Consider the following 16,591-nt stretch of genomic DNA (forward strand, 5'->3'; position numbering starts at 1 on the left):
GAGTGGGTCACTGTAAGAAATATTTAATGTAGTGAGAAACAGCGTTAAAAATCAGCACATCTTCAAAATAAAAAAAAACTATACCCACATAGCAAGCAGGTCTGGCCCGGATCTGGTGTGAAGCCAGCACTGCTGGCTGACTTCTGGCATGATAAGACGTATGTCATCCAGATATGGGCCAAGCCTGGCATAGATGGCACTGTTTATGTGATGGCATGCCACATCTGGCCCGATTGTGGTTTGGTGTATGTGGCCCAGGCTCACAGAAAACGGGTCTGGCCCGGATCCGGCATCAAGCTGGCACTCCTGACTGACTGGTGTCATGGCAGGGTGTATGTCAACCAGATGTGGGTCAGGTCTGGCAATGATGGCACTATTTATATTCCCTATTTTAGTTAGGAGACCCAAATGCCATGTTGCAATACTATACTGCTATGGTAGCCAACGTTCCAAATGCAGGTTTGACAGGTTTGTAGTGTACACGGTTTACTCATTTTTGCCAGTGGGCGGCTGTAACTCAGGAGGTAGAGCAGGTCACCTACTGCTCAGAAGGTTAGCGGTTTTATCCCTGGCTCCTCCAGTCTGCGTGTCAAGAGTGTGAATGTAGTTAGGAAGCACTCAGTTTAGAGAAAGTGTGTGGTTGGGTGAATGTGACATGTTGTATAGACCACTTTCAATAATCTGGGAACGTGAAAAGTGTTGTATAAGAATCTGTTCATTCACTGTCTGAACAGAGTTTTGTCATGTTACTTTTGTACTATTATGCACATGTTTTTATTACATGGCTTAATTAACGTACACATTAGGCTGACATCTGGGGCCAGAGTTGAAACTCTTCTGGGCCAGCAAAGGAGCACCAGTGTGTCTGCAACTAGCCTTGTGCTGGCCCATGTGTGGGTAGTGTCTCCTCTAAATACAAAAATAGATTTATGAATCAATATTTTATCTTTTCAGATCATCTTATATTGAAAACTTACATTTTGTAACTACAATATTATTTTCTAAAAACTGGTGTTTGTAGGTCATTTTGATTTGGTTATACTTTCATGATGCATCAGTAATGATTTACAGTCCTTATTATGGCATTAACCTGACCATAGGCTGCCAGTAAATTAATTTTTTTTAGTATTGTGCAGATTACAACTGTTTCTTTCCCTTTTTGCTAATATAACACTCCTGTACCTTACACCATAAAACATTATGAGCAGCTTAAATTTTTCTTCTTCTACAATTAGAAATTTAATTTCAACAAAGAAATAATTTGTAAACCAACAGTCATTTAGGTTTTGATGTTTGTAGCTGTTTGTAGGCTTTCTGCAAACAGCTACAAACAAACATCAGGGACCCAAACCAGCCCTCTCACAGCCTGTTCTCACTCTAGCATCTGGAAAGAGGTGACGGAGCATCAGCTGCAGAACCAGCAGGATGCTTGAAGACTTTGCACTAACAATCCTTATTTTAGATTTCTTATTACTGTATTTTATTTCTTTTACTGATCATTGTACCGTAGAGGCTGGTGAGAAGCAACGTTTTGTTGAAGCCTTTGTATTTCTGTAAAAAAACAAACAACAACAACAACAAAAACAAACAAACTGTGAAATAAAAATAAACCTTGAATCTTGAATAAATGCAAGCCGAGAGTCTGTTTACAGCAACACCTGAGCCACCTGAGAGCAACACTATCTCTAAAGAACAGTTTCATTTTTATGAAGCTTACCTGCAGACAGAGACACTGTCCAGTAAAAAAGCAGCATCATAAACGTCCTCATTTTCAATTCAATACTCGCATTATGAGAAGAAAAAAATTAATACAACCGTTTATTGTTTTAATTTTGCAAGAAAAACACGTACTGATGAAAAACACATACACTTAATAACTCGGGTAAGGTTAGACACTAAATGCTGCAATGTGAGGAGAAAGCAGCCAAAGTAACCAGTTTAACCAGATTACAGAGGCTGTTTTCAGCGTTATAACATGATGATGATGAGCTACAGCTTTAATTATGTAGAGAAAATGAGCAGGTTTTTAAGATGAATTCAGAGAATGTGAAATGTCAACGAACAAATGAACAAAGTGAGTGATCTCATTTAGCTTCCAGCAACATCACATCTTTTAAATTTGAGATTTGCCTCTTTATCTTTTAATTTGCCTGCATATGTAAACTTACAGCTTCTGTCATTCTTTAATTTCTCCTGTCTCAAGTATATTGTTTTCACACCAGAACAAAGGAATCCACCTAAAATCAGACAGAGCTCTGATGCATTTCCTGTTTTTATTTTGAAAGGTTATAAAAACACAACACACCTCAGGTTGTGTTTCTTTGTGACATTCCTAAACTCACACAAATACATGCTGGTGTGTGTTGTCACTGTGACACACCCAGCTGATGCTCTTCTGGGCTGTGACTTGCAAACAAAGAAATGACACAAGTTGAACTTCAGCAAATCTTCTGATCATTCACGGTGTTAGAGCGCCGCCACTGGACTCAAACAGCACTCCATCTGTGCTGTTCTGAGAAACCACGTGATGACTCTGTTAGGTTTCGTTTTTGTGTTTATGAAGCTGGATCTGGTTTGATTTGCAAGCGTTGGCACACAAACAAAGAGGCTGTTATCTAATTTAAGCTCCAGGTCGTCAAGGCGTTTTGTCTTCCTGGTTTTGCAACATTGCTGCAATGATAAAGAAATGAAGCTAATAATGATTAACATGAGAAAACTTTAGCAATGTAGAACTATGTATGAAAACACATAAAACCACAATATTTAAGTATTATTGTCTGAATCCAAGGGTTACAGACATAATATTATACATTTGGAATATAAAAACAAAGTTGTATATTTTTGGATTTTAAGACTTTTTACTAGTTCTGTTTCTCTTGTCCTCATCTGAGATTTTTTGTTTGTTTTTTGAGTAGGATTTGCCACAATATCCAATATATTTATCTCTCTCTCGCTGTCTCATTTGGATTTCTGAGATGTGAGTCAGCAGCAGAATTCAGTGGGTGGTGGTAATACACCTGACTGTAACAAAGAAGGAAAAAAATGTCTGTTTGTTGTTTAGACTCCGCCACACTCAAAATAAAACTGCCGCATGCGCAGTAGCTCCTCTCTGACCAATAGGAATTCAAAGCTGGCTGCATCTTAACAGTAACCAGGCAAAAAAAGGGAAATAAGGTTTTCTCTCGAAAGTGAAACTTATCAGCCAGAATGACCTCAGAAACAAAGAGCTAGTGGTGTGTAGTCTGTGGGCCTCGTCTTTAACCACTATGTATTTGTGTCACAGCTGTTATCACATATTTTCTGAAGTTATTTATACTTAATCACATTCTTACTAATGCTATTTTTAAAGTAATTTAAATTATGCTGTTTACACTCATATGCAAATAACTTCCCCAAGTAATCCAGATACAATTATTCATCCTCCACAAATTCATCTGGAAGCCTGTGTGCCCTTCTCTTTCTGCAACGTTGCTGCAATGATAAAATAATGAAACGATCAATTCCTAAAGTCAGAAATGTTGAATTTTTTTATGTATAAAAACAAATAAAGAGGCAATATTTAAGTATTATTGTCTAAATCGAAGGTCTACAGACTGAATATTATGTATTTACATATAAAAATTAAAATATAATGTTGGATTTTAAGACTTTCTGTTATTTCTGATTCTCTTGTCCTCATCTGACCTCTGACCTCTGCCCTCACAGACTCTTTCTCGTGACTTGCTGTCTTTCATATGAACTCACTTCAAGTTATAATTCCACTGTTCATGATTAAACCACAAATTCTGCACATAAACCTGAATGAGCATCAAAGACTATCAGCTCCGCTGCAGGACTTCTTTTATTTTTAATAGTAGGTTTCTCCACAATGTGCTGCTGGGTTTGGTTTGTCAGATGGCGCCATCTAGCAATGGGATTGTAGTACTGCTGAATATAAAAGTAAGCTTTGTCTTTAAGTGTCTAAGTGTTTTCTTACCCCTCCCAATCCAAATGCATAATGCTAGTACGGTGGCTGCTACAAAACAAACTAGTTTTAGTCAGCGAAGACCAAAAACATTAAACTCCATCTGCTAGCAGAGCTCCCTGTAGAGAAACGGCCGTCTCTGGACTGCGAATGTGCTGCCTCTTGTTTTTAGAACTGAAAAAGACTCTTTGATGAGAAGTGAAATAGATTAGGATAGTTTTTGGATACAGAACAAAAACCTATGATGTGGTCTGAAAGAATGATTATTTATTAAACTTTAAAAAATGGGTGTAAAGGGTAGATTGTTTAATTGGGTCAAAGACTTTCTGGATAAAAGATCAATAATTTTTTTGTACAAATGGTACAGAATCCAGAAGCTGTGTAGTTGAGAATGGAACTCCTAAAGGCAGAGTATTTAGCCATAAGTAATTTTAATTAAGATTAAATATATCTTTAATCAAATCCTTTTAGGCATATAGGAAAGTCAGCTTTTGCAGATGATGCAGTCATCAGGAAGAGAGGAAGAAGTGTGCAGACTGTTAAAAAGAAGCTGCTAGAAGCAGTTAAGCAGGTACACCGTTGGGTATGAGGATTTCAGTTCTCCATAGAAGATAAAACAAAATGGTTTATTTAAACAGGAAACATATAAGCAAAGATTGTTTGACTTATCTGTATGTCATTTAAAATTTTAGGAGTGCTGTTTGATGTAAAGCTTACATGGACACAGCACATTAACAGGACTGAGAAGAAAAAGTAAAAAGAGTTTAAATATAATACCTGGTGGAAACACAATGGGAATCATTTTCTGTTTGTATTGAGGCACAAAGTTTTGCAGCATTTAGCTGAACTGAGCAGAGAGTAAAGGCCTGTACACTTCAGATTTAATGGTGTTGTTTCTGTGAGCAGTCACATCATAGGTAAACACTAGCGGTACTAGTTTGTTGATTTGGCCACTTGTACACTGTTGCTCTCTCTGAAATGTTTATTTGGTATTCTCAGCCTAGTGATGTCTCCATAACTTGCACCAACATCTTTTTGTGCCTAACATTTAAAATTAAAGTTGTTTTATCCATACTTAAATAAAAGCTAATCAAAATAAGAGTAGTTTGACTTTTCAGTACACTGCAGACCAGCTCCCACCAGGACCAAACCTGACAACAATCTGCTGGCAATGCTAAAGCTACATGATTGTGTGTGGACACAATGTTTTGAGAAGATTTTGAGAAGATTTTAAAGCCAGTTGTTGGACGGTCAAAACAGCAGGTAGAGTTTTCTAACTTCCAGGAGGATCAATGTTTCTTGGATTATAACCTGCGTTGTTGCAGCATCTGCTCTTCATGTGAGACATCCAGTGCACCTTTTACTGTCCCAAGTAGATCCAGTGACGTCTCCACTGAACTTCTAGTATGAACGACGGCATCCAAGATTTTTGCTCTTTAAAATGTCCGAGTTCTCACACTCCTCTGATGTATCACTTTCATGTAGGACTCATGGCAAATATTAAAACAATTCTGCCAAGGAGAGTGGGCCAAAATTCATCCACAGCAATGTAAATAACTCATTGCCAGTTATTGCAAACACTTGGTTATACTTCTTGCTGCCAAGAGTGGCACAAAAAGAAATTATATTTAGGGAGTAAGCTTTTTCAAACCTCTTAGACAATAAAGATATTTTTAACATTTTTGTAAAACAAGTAAATTTCTAGTCCCCTGTATGCATACAGGGAAAATTAGAAAAGCAGTACAAGACTGAAGGTATTATAATTTTTAACTATAGCACCAGTCAAACTACACAAACTAGTTCACAAACCTAATATGTTGGATTCTTATTGTCTAAACTCATCGTCCCATTCACAATCATACATCAACTGGAAAACGTGGATACCTGAGAAAGAGAACACATAAAATCAGTGATCCTGTATGAGGTAATAACGTATATACATAGGGGGCATATTTTTTTTACATAAAGACAAACATTTTTGTAGTGTTGACCTTATACACCAACACTGGATTTTAATTCAAACAATCAAACTCCGATTGATATGCAGACTTTGAACTTACTATTTAAGAATTACAGCTATTTTACTACATACATACTTTACCTTGGCAAAGGCAAACAAAAAGGTTTTCACTTGGGTGGTCTCAGAATCTCATCTCTGCTTTTTGCAGATGATGTGGTTTTGTTGGCTTCATCGGGTGAAGGCCTCCAGCTCGCCTTGGAACGGTTCGCAGCCGAGGGTGAAACGTTGGGAATGAGAATCAGCACCTCCAAATCTGAGGCTATGGTCCCCAGCCGGGAAAGGGTGGAGTCCCCACTCCGGGTCGGGAACGTGTTCCTGCCCCAAGTGGAGGAGTTTAAGTATCTCGGGGTCTTGTTCACGAGTGATGGGAAAAGGGAGCGAGAGATCGACACACGGATTGGTGCAGCGGCCGGAGCGATGGGGACGCTGTACCGGTGTGTTGCTGTGAAGAGAGAGCTGAGCGTAAAGGCGAAGCTCTCAATTTACTGGTCGATCTATGTCCCTACCGGCACCTATGGTAGTGGCCGAAAGAACGAGATTGTGGATAAAAGTGGTGGAAATGAGCTTCCTCCGAAGGGTGGCTGGCCTCTCCCTTAGAGATAGGGTAAGAGTTTAGCCATCCGAGAGGGGCTCTGACAAGGATGCCTCCTGGGCATCTCCTGGGTGAGGTGTTCATGTCTCACCGGAAGGAGGCCCCTCCTATATGACAGACCAAGTTTTTCAGCAGATTAAACCGGAGGATGAGAGACATGATAGCACCACGCTTACACTGTAATATTTTTTTCAATTTAAAATTAAAGCAGAAAAGATTAAAAATGTTTAAATAAACAAAGTAAGTGCTTGCATAATGCAGGTTTGATGTTTAATCTGTTAATTTGTCTGCATTTGTTATGTTTGCAAAGTGTGAGGAAGTAAACTTAGATGGACACGTAAGGAAATTTGTTTGTTCAGTTATTTCTTTGTTGCAACAATGTTTCTTGGCAATAAATCTTATACAATTTCAAAGCCTGTTTATTTCTCCTGAATTGGTGCCTCATTTGTTAGGAAAATGAATCATGTTGTCACAGAAGACTTTAATCTGAAAGCACCTCTGCAGTTTCTTCTCTTTGTGTATTTAAATGGCAAATAGACAGCCAACTGTCATTCACTCTTATTTTATCCTTAAATGTAGTTATTTCATACAAATGGAAATCTTTATACGTATGAAAGATTTCCATTTGTATGCTCTACATGCTCCAAGTTATATAGCTTGATTATCTTTTGATTAGGAGCGTTTAATTCATCTATAATCATAGGTAGCACATATGTTTTCATCTATTTCCTTGTGTCTATCAGACAAACCCTGCTGCAGCTTTTCTGGTGTGACTTTGATACAAACAATGAGGAAATCACATCAGTTAAAGCTACAGTAGCAAGCCTCACTAATTCTGTTGGTGGTGTTTTGCAGAAGGGTCAGTCACAGTGTTAGAGCGCCACCACTGGACTCAAACGGCACTCCATGTCCACTGCTTTCTGTGAAACCACGTGATCACTCTGTTAAGTTTCGTTTTTGTGTTTTTGACACCCGATCTGGTTCGATTTGCAAGCGTTGGCGCACAAACGGAGAACAAAGATAGGCTGTTATCTAATATATGTGCCAGGACGTTAAGGCTTCTTGTCTGACTTGTTCTGCAACGTTCCTGCAAAAATAAAGAAGGGAAACAATCAATTATTAACGTCAAAATTTTAGGTCAGAAGGACATACATTTAAAAATAAAGTTACAGCTAACTTTTAATCTGTAAAGAACAAGTTACTAAACTCATACAGAGAAGTAATTTATGATGAATTCTGTATGCATTAAAAAACATAAATAAAAAAAGAACTTCTATTACTAAAACCAAGGCCTATACACTCAGTATGCTGCTTTTACAATATAAAAACAAAGGCTGTGTGTTTAGATTTAAGACTTTATTTTTCCTGTTTCTCTTGTCCTCATCTGACCCCTGCCCTCAGACTGGGTTATCTTTCTGATGCCTTGCTGCCACTAACGTAGCAAGTTACTCCACAATTTGCCTTTGGTTTATTTTTAGCGAGAGGGCTCCATCTAGCGGCGGGATGGCAGTACTCCTGAATGCAATTTTGAAGACGTATTCTTCTAAGCTACTGTAAAATCTTTGTTTTTAGGCTTCCAGGTACTTTAATTTTTCAGATACACGTTCACTCTTATGTCAGCTAATCCTGATATATTATAAACTTATGGCGTGTTTTTGTGTTTTTCCTGGACAACTGTCGGACTCGTCTGTATGTGAAAGTGAAACTGAACTTGAACTCGGGCTTGAAGGGGAAAACCAGCCAACTAAACCTTGTTTAGTACGTTTGATTGCAGCTAAACGAGGGGACCTGTCTGTGAGGAAACACGGATAAACATGACGGAAATATCTACCATCTTCAAACTGTCTCTGATCGCCGTTACCTGCTTTATTCAAGGTAAGCTAGTCGAGCTCATTGTTCCTCTGCTGGTCTGACAGACAAAAAGACATCTATGCATGCTGTATTACTAATATTATAAACCGTACATGTAAGAAAAACATTTTTATATGCATGGAAGTTCTCTATTTGTTCAGTAACATACAAAAGTTGAAAAACAGCTGGTTGAAAATGTCCAAAAAAAAACTTGGACAATAACGTCAAGTTTAACTCTAAGTAAACATAGTAAAGTTCGTATTTAATGACCCTTTTACAAGCCGAATTTAAAATAAAGCCCAAATGCGTCTTAAAATGTGTAAGTGAATGTTATAGGTGTATGCATGATTACGTTTAACAAAAATAACATACATTTAATACGTTTTTAACATGGAGTTCTGCGTGAAACCCTGAGCGAGTGGTGCACGCCTATTTTCGTGCCCAAAACGTGATCGTCTGTCCAAAAGTGATTTCCGGTATTTGCCGAAAAGTGATCATCCATATTTAAACTGCTGTAAATGACTTGTTGACCATTAATATGGGAAAGAACATAGAAGCTGCAATCACTTTTTGGCAAAGTTATCCTACATTTAACCAGTTAAAAAGTGTCACGGACATTAAAAACGTCTTCTTTTAGAGGTATATGGCCATATCGTATATGAAAACGACAACAAATATAACAACAGTTCAATAAAGATATTTTAAGAGCCCAAAAAGGTCTGAATTGGTTAAGTAGGTACAGTAAAGTAATAAAAAAAAACACGAGTCATAAAGATGCTCTTTGTTTTACATGTTACCCCTTTGTAAATCCTGCTGACTATAGTCTATTTAGAAAAACAATCACCAACACCTGAAATCACAAATTGAAGCAGTGCTGTTTTCACTTTAATGATTAAGACAATATTCACAGTAAACAGTTGGAGACTTAATTTTCTGGGAAAGGCAGATGGGCTGCAGCCTGTTTGCTAAATGAAAAATAAATAAAAGGAGGGGAGTAAACCAAAAGCAAAACACCGAAGGGCTGGAAACAGCTAAGTATAATATTTATGGGTCGCCAGACAGAACTGGACTTTTACTTTTAGCTGTCATTTTAAACTGGACCTCATGAAACATAATACGCTTGATTTAACTTTCTGTTTCAATAATAATTCCTATAACTGCCTTGTTTATTGGTTGAGCGTGAAAAGACAGTTTGCACAACAATAATTTTCTGAGTGGATGATGTCGGGAAACATAATGGCATAATGTGGTCTGATATTTACAGAGTTTTTACTCCCCATTAATCTCCTGTTAAACTTTTGTCTGAAGCCTGCAGCAGCAGCTGTCCGGTGTTGGAGTGCTGGTTTGTGCAGGAGAAGGCAGGACGAGGAGGAGGTTTAACTGGAGCTACGACCCAAGAAAAATCCCTGCTTCACATCAGAACTGAAGCTGACAGCCAGAATGACGATTCCCAGCGCGCTCCTAAAGACATCAACCCTGAAAGAGTCTACTCTGTGATCGGTAATGAGTAAAATACAATCCAGCTTAGTTAAATAAGTTCTGCAGCTTGTAACGTGCGGTGGAGATGAAGCCAGCCGCGGAGGTGTGCAGGTGGATAGCGAATGAGCAACAGCTTCTGACTTTCCAAAAAGTACTCATTTATTTACAATATCAAAAATAAAAGTGCTACCTCTACCACACATTACTAAAGAGCACACTAGTCCGCGTACACACGGGAGCATCCATTACAGGAGGAGTGCGAAGAAGAACAAAAAGGGGGTGACCCACCAGTCATGAGACAGGAGGCGCCACCATGTGGTGATACACTGCATTACAATAGCAACTGTTACAAGCTCGATAAAAGTCATAATTTATCAGAGTTTATGTCCACTTTTTCTTCTCCTCTCTCTTATCTGGATGCATTTACATCTGATTGAGTCCCAGTATGTCTGAACCATGGCTAGCAGATTTTACCGCTGCTAAAGCCTGAGGCAGATACTTAACGTCCAACATGACAATAAAATTAGCTCAGTTAACAGAAAGAAGTCAATTAGGCATAAAAAAGATTGAAAACCATAATTATTTACATGAGAACATTTTAGATGATCTGTTGAAAATAAAGGAAATGGTTCGGCCGAAACAGTCACACTAACAGTTCATCATCTATGATGGCTCCATTCCTTCGCTGTAGCGTCATTTTGATAAGTCACAGCAAAAATCCCACTGATGCCTTGATCACCTGACTATTCAGTAATAGTCAGGTGATCCACTGACCTTGTATTCGTGAACACACAGGGTCGCCAAACCTCCAGTACAGGGGAAGGCTCTTACCTGTTTCCTTAGTGAAGTCCAGGTGGTGACTTTCTTTGTCTGGCAGTGTGTAATAAACATATAGACCAAATGTTCTTCTATAAAACATCCCAGCTGCTCGTTTTACTCACAAAAAGGTCTTGGTGTTTAAAAGTTACTGCACATAAAGTGTGTATTTAGCACATTAGGTCTGGAAAACATGTATTTCCTAGGTTGGTAGTTTGACTCCATCATCATTTCTCTTTGAGTTATTAAATATTATGATTACATAACAATTTAGATAATAAATCTAAACATGTATTCATAGCAGCTCTGCATGTTTCTATATTTTTCTTTTTGTATTTTTATGGATTCCATTGTTGACCAAAGCATCTCTTTTTAAGATTTATTTGTTATGTATTTTCAAATGTGTAGGTTTAAAGGCTAAAGGTTAAATATTTGTTTAGGGGCAGGTATGTAACACAAACCACCCTCCACAACATAACAGCATAAAGTAATTTGCCATATCTGTCCCATATGGGCCTCTGAATAAGTAATGCTGAGCAACACGTACAAAAACTATACAAAAATATAAAATGAAAAGCAAAAGAAGAAAATAAAATTAGGTAAAAATTGTAATTCTGCAAACTGTGTTACTGTGTGGGTTAAATTATTCACTTAAAATTATTTATACACATTTAAATCTGAATACTTCAGCATGTAATTAATATTTTATTAAGCAGAAAAACACTGATTTCAGTTTTATTTCTTAAACAGATCTAATATGTGTTGGTCTCTACATCATCTGCTCCTTAAGATCAGGCTGCTGTTCATCTTATTTTCTTTTATTTATAACCAGATCGAGTGTCTCAGACATCTTACATGTTGTATAATCGTGACCTTTGACTCCTGTTTCTCAGACCCGGCTGGCACCCTCTGCCACCGCTCGCTCAACCCTCCCAAAGGCTCCGTGACGAAGCCCCAGTGTGAGATCAACCCCTTCCTGCCGCAGCCCTCCAGCCTGGACTGGGTTTCCTCGCTCACAGAGTCTGGTCTCAGCCCCGTGCACCTGCAGGCTGAGTGGTTTTCATCTGCATTTCAGGGCCTCAACGAACAGCTGGGCATCTCTACTATCACCCGCGCCCCCACAGGATCTAAAGAGCACAGTGGTAATGATTTAATTACAACCCAACACATTTATATCTGGGGGTTCACAGATCAATAAATCAATTGGTCAACAACTATAAAAGTTTATTATCTCACGTGTGTCGGTCTGACTCTGTTTCCTCAGTGATCCTGAGCGTGACGACTAAAACGGTCTCAGTAAAGTCCAGACTCGGGGAGCCCGTGCAGCTGGACTGCGGCTTCTGGATCAACCCTTCCTCTCCTCTGTATGGGGCTGGATTCGCCGTCGAATGGCGGTACCAGTTCAGAGGCCGCGGACGGCTGTTTCTGGCTTACGACGGGAAGACCGACCGCCTCGCTGACACGCAGGAAGAAGGAGCCACACTGGACTTTGAGGCTTTGCACGAGAAAGGAAATGCATCCCTGCTCCTGCAGGAGGCTAAAGTGCTTCACTCTGGGACGTACATCTGCACGGTGTATCTGCCACACCTGCTCGCTCAGGTGGCGCTGGACCTTGAGATTGAAGGTGAGGAAAATGTATTTCTGGAGCATTACGCACGTGTTTATTTCACTGAAATAAGCAGATGTGTTTAAAATAAACACTCAGCTCTGTAAAAACTCCAGATTTAACTTTTAACCTCATCTTGTTTTTCTGCTCCTCTCTCCACCCAGAACCGCCATCCCTCTCCATCCACCCCTCCCCCCTGCCCCTCGCTGTCCCAGGTCAGACTATAAACGTCCAGTGTGAAGCGTCCGGCTTTGCGCCCCTCCCCGTGGAGTTCAGCTGGGAGATTAAAGGTGCCGACGGGAAGTCCAAAACCCTGGATTCATTCAGCGTAACGGGCCACAGGCAGGCCTGGGACCGCACCTTCAGCCAGACCTCCCGGCTCGAGATCGACACCTCTAAGCTGAACCTGGGCAGAGGAGGCGAGCTCACCTGTGTGGCCGCTCACTCTGGAGGCACGAGACGGACCAGCGTGACCCTCAATGTCATTGGTAATGTGAAGCAAACCTGGAAGACACGCAAGCAAATTAACAGCTCAGTTTATGTTGAGTTAAAGCAGTTTTTATACACCTGGAGAAGGTACTTAACTATTTAAATAATCTTGAAACACGTTTACCTGGATAACTTTTGAGTTATCGTAGTTTGACACATTCTTAGATTTAAGCAAACAGTTTGAATCACCAGCTTCTGGATTTAAAACAGTTTGATTTTGTTAATCACCAAGTAACCATGTGGTACCATTTATGACCCACTGTTATATTTTATTTCTAAAATGATTTACTGCATCACAGACCTTCAGACTAACCTGAACCGTTGCATTTAAGTAATATTTAATGGCATTAGAACATTTTAGTATATCTGTTATAGATGAATGAAGCAGCACAGATATGATAAACACCATGAGAGCCATTAAAAATTGACTCCTGTTAGTACCTGAAATGGCTCGGTTGGTGAAATAACTCTTAAAGGTTTAATATTGAAGTATATATAATACTGTGGAAATGTTTTAGGCAGCTGTAAACAAAGAATGCTTTAAAAATGGCCTTCTTCTACACTTGCACAGTTTTTGAAGGAACTCGGCTGGTAGGTTGTTCCAAACATCCTGGAGAACTAACCACAGATCTTCTGTGGATGTTGGCTTCCTCACCTGCTTCTGTCTCTTCATGTAATCCCAGCACGGTGGTTAGCACTGTTGCCGCACAGCAAGAAGGTCCTGAGTTCAATTCCACCATCAGGCCGGGGTCTTTCTGTGTGGAGTTTGCATGTTCTCCCCGTGTTTGCGTGCGTTCCCTCCGGGTACTCCGGCTTCCTCCCACTGTCCAAAGACATGCAGCTTGTGGGGATAGGTTAATTGGATAATCCAAATTGTCACTAGGTGTGAATGTACGAGTGAATGTGAGTGCGAATGGTTGTCTGTCCCTGTGTGTTGGCCCTGCGACAGACTGGCGACCTGTCCAGGGTGTACCCCGCCTCTCGCCCTATGACAGCTGGGATAGGCTCCAGCGCCCCCTGCGACCCTGAAAAGGATAAGCGGAAGCGAATGGATGGATGGATGGATGGAACAAAATGCAGTGAATGAACAAAAGAGAAAATTAAATCAAATCACCTTTGCCTTCTTCTACACTTGCACAGTTTTTGAAGGAACTCGGCTGGTAGGTTGTTCCAAACATCTTGGAGAACTAACCACAGATCTTCTGTGGATGTTGGCTTCCTCACATGCTTCTGTCTCTTCATGTAATCCCAGACAAACCTGATGATGTTGATCAGGGCTCTGTGGGGACCGGACCATCACTTCCAACACTTCTTGTTCTTCTTTACACTGAAGATAGTTCTTAATGACTTTGGCTCCATGTTTGGGGTCGTTGTCCTGCTGCAGAATACATTTGGGGCAAATCAACAATCATTTATATTTTTTAAAGCGTTCTTTGTTTACAGCATTTTTTCACACCTGCCTAAAATGTTTGCACAGCACTGTAAGAATAATTTAACTGATATTAACAAACCTGTTCAGATCAGATGAATCCTAACGATCTTTTTTCCTTTTCAGGGTTCAGTTCTCCGTCCATCGAGGACTCTATGGCGATGGTCGGCGTGGCGCTGGTGCTTTATGGGCTCATCAAGTTTGTCTCGTGGACATTTACCAGCTCAGGTAGCAAATATTGACGCAAAAATATCGTCCAACAGTTTTAATGTGTATAGAAGTTTTTTTTTAATCATTTCAAGCTGGAGAAAATTTTGTCACCTTTTGGGTCAAATAAAAAAAAATGAGTAATATGTTTCAAAAAGTAAGATGTTTATTAAACTCTGTGTCTGACTTTTTATTTTTTTAATTTGTATTTTCTCTGTAAACAGGCTCAGCTGAGGCTGATAAACAAGATAAGGTAATGTCACTGTTATATTTACTGCAGACAAACATATAAATGTGTTTACAGAAATCTCTTATTAATTTATTTACCTACTGTATGTTTCATCACCCTGGACGTGGTGCTTCTTGGTGTTTCCTCTGAATTTAATTTTACAATTTTTTTCCCATCACAGAAAAAGAAGTGAAGGTGAAAGAAGGCGACTGACCATCAGTGGCATTGATCCACTCGATATGTTTGATGGGATTTCAGGAGGGGCTTTCCACATGTTCATGGGACAGATTATTTCTTTTTCTTTTGTTTTTTTTACTGCTCTGGTTTGGAGGTAAACTTGTATGTTTTATGCTTGTTTTTAGCAAATTTGTTTATTATAAAATGTTTGGATTCAAATTTTTGTTCTTTAGAAAGGAACAGGGATATCTTGAAGACGCTCAGTTCAAACACGTTTCTTGTGATGTTTCTTTAATCTTTCTTTACAGAGCTGCGTGGTTTTGCCTTCCTCTGTTTATGGTTTATATGTCGTCACAAACACTGGAAAGTTTGGAGTGATGTGTTGAAATATCAGCTTCTGTTTTTTAAAGATTAATCCTTCCATTCGATGTTCCCCTCAGTCTAAAAACCTTATTAACTCACGCTTTTTGGAACCAGAGATCGGACTGTATTAGTTGGTTTATAAAGAAAAGGAAACGCTGTTTTAATCAAGTAAAAATAATTAGACTAATAATAGACTCATTATTTAAAAAATAATATTTATAATAATAATAATAATAGACTGTTCAAATTGTCCGTCTTATTTTTGTTCTTTTTGTAAATATGGAGATTGTATTTCTGTTTTCATATTGTTTTTAGGTGTGTTTGTATTCTTCTTCCTCACATGCTTGCCTGGGCTAATAAACATTAAACCTGTGACTGAAATAGAGATTTTACAAACAGAGCACAAAATTCTGCTTTAAGGAAGATTTTAAATTAGCATCTGATTTAAACGGACTCAGAATTTTAATTAAATAAAAAAAATCTCTTGAAACACACCAAATAAGTCGTCTTCTTGTTAAACACTCTGCTCTTATACACGCTTTAAACCACACATTCACTCACACTTACTGGTCACTTCATTAAGTACCCCTTAATAATACTGGGTTAAATACTTTTTTGTCCTCAGAGCTGCTTTAATTCTACATGGAATAGATTCAATAAGGTGCTGCAAATATTCTTTTGAGATTCTGGTCCATATTTACATTTAGCATCACACAGTGTCCATGGCATGTCTCTCTCGTTCTGCTACATCCCAGAATTGCTCTATTTGATTGCAACTTGGTGACTGTGGAGGCCATTCATGTACAGTAAACTTATCCTCATGTACAAGAAACCAGTTTGCAATGATTTGAGCTTTATGACATAGTGCATAAGTCTGCTGGAACCAGCCATTTAAAAATGGGTACACTGGTAACAAAGGGATGGAAATGGTTAGCAACAATACTCAGGGAGCCTATGGTGTCTAAACAATACTTTGTAACAAGGGGCCCGAGGTTCATCAGGAAAATTATACCCCATCACCAGCCCGAACTGTAGACAGACAGGATGATCCATACTTTGATGTTGTTTACCCTAAATTCGGATCCTACCATCTGAATGTTACAGCACAAATCAAGACTTGTCAGAGCAGAAAACGTTTTTCCAATCTTCTGCTGTGTAGTTTGGTAAAATCCAAGCAGATCAGCATTTTCTAAAATATTCAGAGTCAGACTGGCTATATCCCCCCTACCAAGTAGCTTAAACCATCTTTCTTCACCATTCTGAATCTCACATTGAACTTAAACACAAAAATAACGGTAAATCTGATAAAAGTTCAAAATATAAAAGTACTAAATGTAAAACAATTAAAGAAGCTTTATAAGGTCAATTA

At 39.0% G+C, this 16,591-nt stretch overlaps 1 protein-coding gene across 1 annotated transcript; it reads left to right on the plus strand.

Moving 5' to 3' along the window:
• Positions 1-8,077: 8,077 nt before the first annotated feature.
• tapbp.1 (TAP binding protein (tapasin), tandem duplicate 1) lies at positions 8,078-15,714 on the plus strand. Its single transcript, XM_087835287.1, has 8 exons — positions 8,078-8,451; positions 9,736-9,927; positions 11,616-11,864; positions 11,987-12,346; positions 12,493-12,816; positions 14,373-14,474; positions 14,678-14,706; positions 14,864-15,714. The coding sequence occupies exons 1-8, from the start codon at positions 8,391-8,393 to the stop codon at positions 14,873-14,875; spliced, it is 1,329 nt and encodes a 442-aa protein (XP_087691413.1). The 5' UTR covers positions 8,078-8,390; the 3' UTR covers positions 14,876-15,714.
• The last annotated feature ends 877 nt before the right edge of the window (positions 15,715-16,591 follow it).

The sequence above is a fragment of the Neolamprologus brichardi genome, chromosome 22 (genome assembly GCF_056152115.1).
Source record: "Neolamprologus brichardi isolate AB-2024 chromosome 22, ASM5615211v1, whole genome shotgun sequence".
Lineage (NCBI taxonomy): Eukaryota > Metazoa > Chordata > Actinopteri > Cichliformes > Cichlidae > Neolamprologus > Neolamprologus brichardi.